At 33.9% G+C, this 2,500-nt stretch overlaps 1 protein-coding gene across 1 annotated transcript in view; it reads right to left on the bottom strand.

Moving 5' to 3' along the window:
- The window catches only part of LOC108575473 (transcriptional adapter 2B), a 3,729-nt gene extending 2,141 nt beyond the window's left edge, over positions 1–1,588 (bottom strand). The window contains exons 1-6 of the mRNA XM_017938289.1: positions 1,388–1,588; positions 1,197–1,294; positions 803–862; positions 586–727; positions 173–390; positions 4–96 (exon numbers count right to left, since the gene is read on the bottom strand). Of these exons, the coding sequence (XP_017793778.1) occupies positions 4–96; positions 173–390; positions 586–727; positions 803–862; positions 1,197–1,294; positions 1,388–1,394 (618 nt within the window). The 5' untranslated portion in view covers positions 1,395–1,588. The remainder of the gene's footprint in view (positions 1–3; positions 97–172; positions 391–585; positions 728–802; positions 863–1,196; positions 1,295–1,387) is intronic.
- Between the last annotated feature and the right edge of the window lie 912 nt (positions 1,589–2,500).

Here is a 2,500-nt window from a genome sequence, read left to right as displayed (position 1 = left end):
AACTTGTGCAAGTTTAAGCGCTATATCCAAATCATCATCTTCTGCTGGATTTAAAAATAATGAAGAAACAAGTGATTCTGCTTCATGGTTATAATCCTGTAAGTAAGATTCTGACATTATAGAACAGATTTGTAAATCATATAACAGTAAATAAAAAAGGTTTAAAGCTGACCCTTTCAAAATCATCTCTTTGTGGCATGTATCCCAGTTGTGCAGCTTCCTCTGGAGTGATATCCAGAGGTGGTAATCGAGATGTAAGATCAGGTGACAGGGGTCCATGATCTGACTTAGTTTGATCTGTTAGATTTGGTTTGTAGCTTTCTGTTGGAGGCCATGTGTGTTTCCCAATATTGCCATCAAGATATCTGGCAATGTATTCTTCTTTTGCTTCTGCAATGATGAAATAAATTGTACATGTATATCATCTGTGAAAAAATAATTTTCTAATTTTCAATATAAATTTTTTAAATATTTAGTTTAAAATATGTTTGTCTTTTTTTTTTATTGAGAGTGTTTAATATTTTACAATCATAATATTAGAAGTGCAAGATGTGAATATAACAAATTAGTAGTTAACAACTTTACCTTCAGGTGTTCGTGTTTCAATATGTTTGCTAATATCTTCCCAATTTCCAAAACCAAATTGTTCAATAGCATCCAACAGTCTGAGCTGTTCCCTAGCAGTCCAGTTTCCTCTACCATTAAATATGCTAATGGTACCAGAATCCTATAAATAAACCTTAATTATTTTTCTAACCTGAAGAGTTATTCCATATATTTAAATATTTAATTTAGCACTCACCATAAACTGATAAGGGTGATCATTTTTGTGTGGACCGATTTCAGCTCCAGCGGAAAAACACTGTCAAATTTAAAAAAATTAAGTTCTCTCTGACAGTTGCGACACTTTCCGCGAAATGTTGATGTTATTACATTAAATCAACGAAAATGACGTATGCATGCACGTGTTTTCTTGCGATCAGCGGTTTCATTCATGTTACGAAGTAGTAGTAGGGTAGTTACAGAATAACTTGTCGACAAAAAAAGGGTGGGGACTTAAAAAGGAATCTCAACACGCAAAATCCAGCACAACCGGAAGGATAGGCGAAGAAGTGATGGAGATAGGGCAGGAGGGTGAGGAGGGGGTAAAAGAGACGCGGACACGTGACTGAGAAACAGGCGTTCACTCGTCTCACCTGCAAACAGAGGTCGAAATCCGGGCATTCAACACATCTTACTCGTAAACCCGAGATGTCCTCTTGACAATAGGTGCAATTGTATTTGGCATACAAATCTGAAACCCCAGAAGGATCGCAATACATTAGATTTTTGATGATATTTCGTTCGGTTAACAATCAATGTTTCCTTCGTCGACGTAAATACATACCCGCCATTATTGTCCTGCAGGGTTCTTCCAGAACGATCCGGATGACGTCACCGCATGCCAAAAACCCATAAGTTTACGTATCACGTACACTGAGTGTGCAAGCTCGACCCCATTTTTTCCGCGAAATCGTGCGAAAACGCAGAAAAATCGTAGTGCGTCCACCTGGACGCTCTAATTATCGTGCAAGTATAAACTGGTGAGAAATCTAAATGGAAAAAATGTTGTTTACGACTGTTGCGTTGCGAAACGAGTACGCATGCGTTTCTTGTCCCACCATTTAGGTAAACTATGTTTCAGTTTCGCCAACCTTGTAATAATAAAAGACAATTGCACTTCTCTGCAATCCGAGTATAATGCATCCGCGCGAATTTGAATAACGCAGTCGCGTGTTAATGCTTTTCAATTTTTTTCGTATGAAATTAGACATCGTATGAGTATTATAAAAATATATTGAACAGAGTTTTAGATCACAGCCTCAAGAATATCACAAAATGTTATTCGTATGTAAATATTTTTGAATCTATTTTCTTCTACTTATTACAATTTTCAACAATTTTTAATAAAATGATATTTTTTCCTATTGCATTACATACATATTATTTCAAAAAGTTTATCATGATAAAAGTTTGTATAATATTTCCTCAATATAGGAATTAATAACATTACATAATTTCGATATATTTAATTTACAGATTGTTGTTCGACCAAAATTTTTTAATAAGAATATTATCCCGCTACATCGATTAATTTGCACGGGGCAGTCATGCTTAATTTCCGATAAAAGATTTCAAGACTTGAAATTAAAACAAGCAAAGATGCAGGTAAATATAACTATTTCAACGTCGAATATAAAGTAATGTAATGTACGTAAATTGAAGTCGATCGTCTATACGGAAATATATTTCATTTATTCAAACAGTGTGAAGATAATGTTCCTATTTATTTAAAATGTGGCACACGAGATAAAGTATTATGTGGAATAACTGTAATATCAATTCTGTATTGTACATTACAAAATTTTAGAGGGATGAAACAATTGCTTGAAAAATATAATTAAAATCGCACGCAACACATCATAAAAAAAAAAGATTAAATATTAATAAAATGTATGAA

Source organism: Habropoda laboriosa, unplaced genomic scaffold (assembly GCF_001263275.1).
Source record: "Habropoda laboriosa isolate 0110345459 unplaced genomic scaffold, ASM126327v1 scaffold276, whole genome shotgun sequence".
In the NCBI taxonomy this organism is placed as follows: domain Eukaryota; kingdom Metazoa; phylum Arthropoda; class Insecta; order Hymenoptera; family Apidae; genus Habropoda; species Habropoda laboriosa.
The sequence above is the reverse complement of the archived record's forward strand: the minus strand, read 5'-3'. Positions and strand labels throughout refer to the sequence as shown.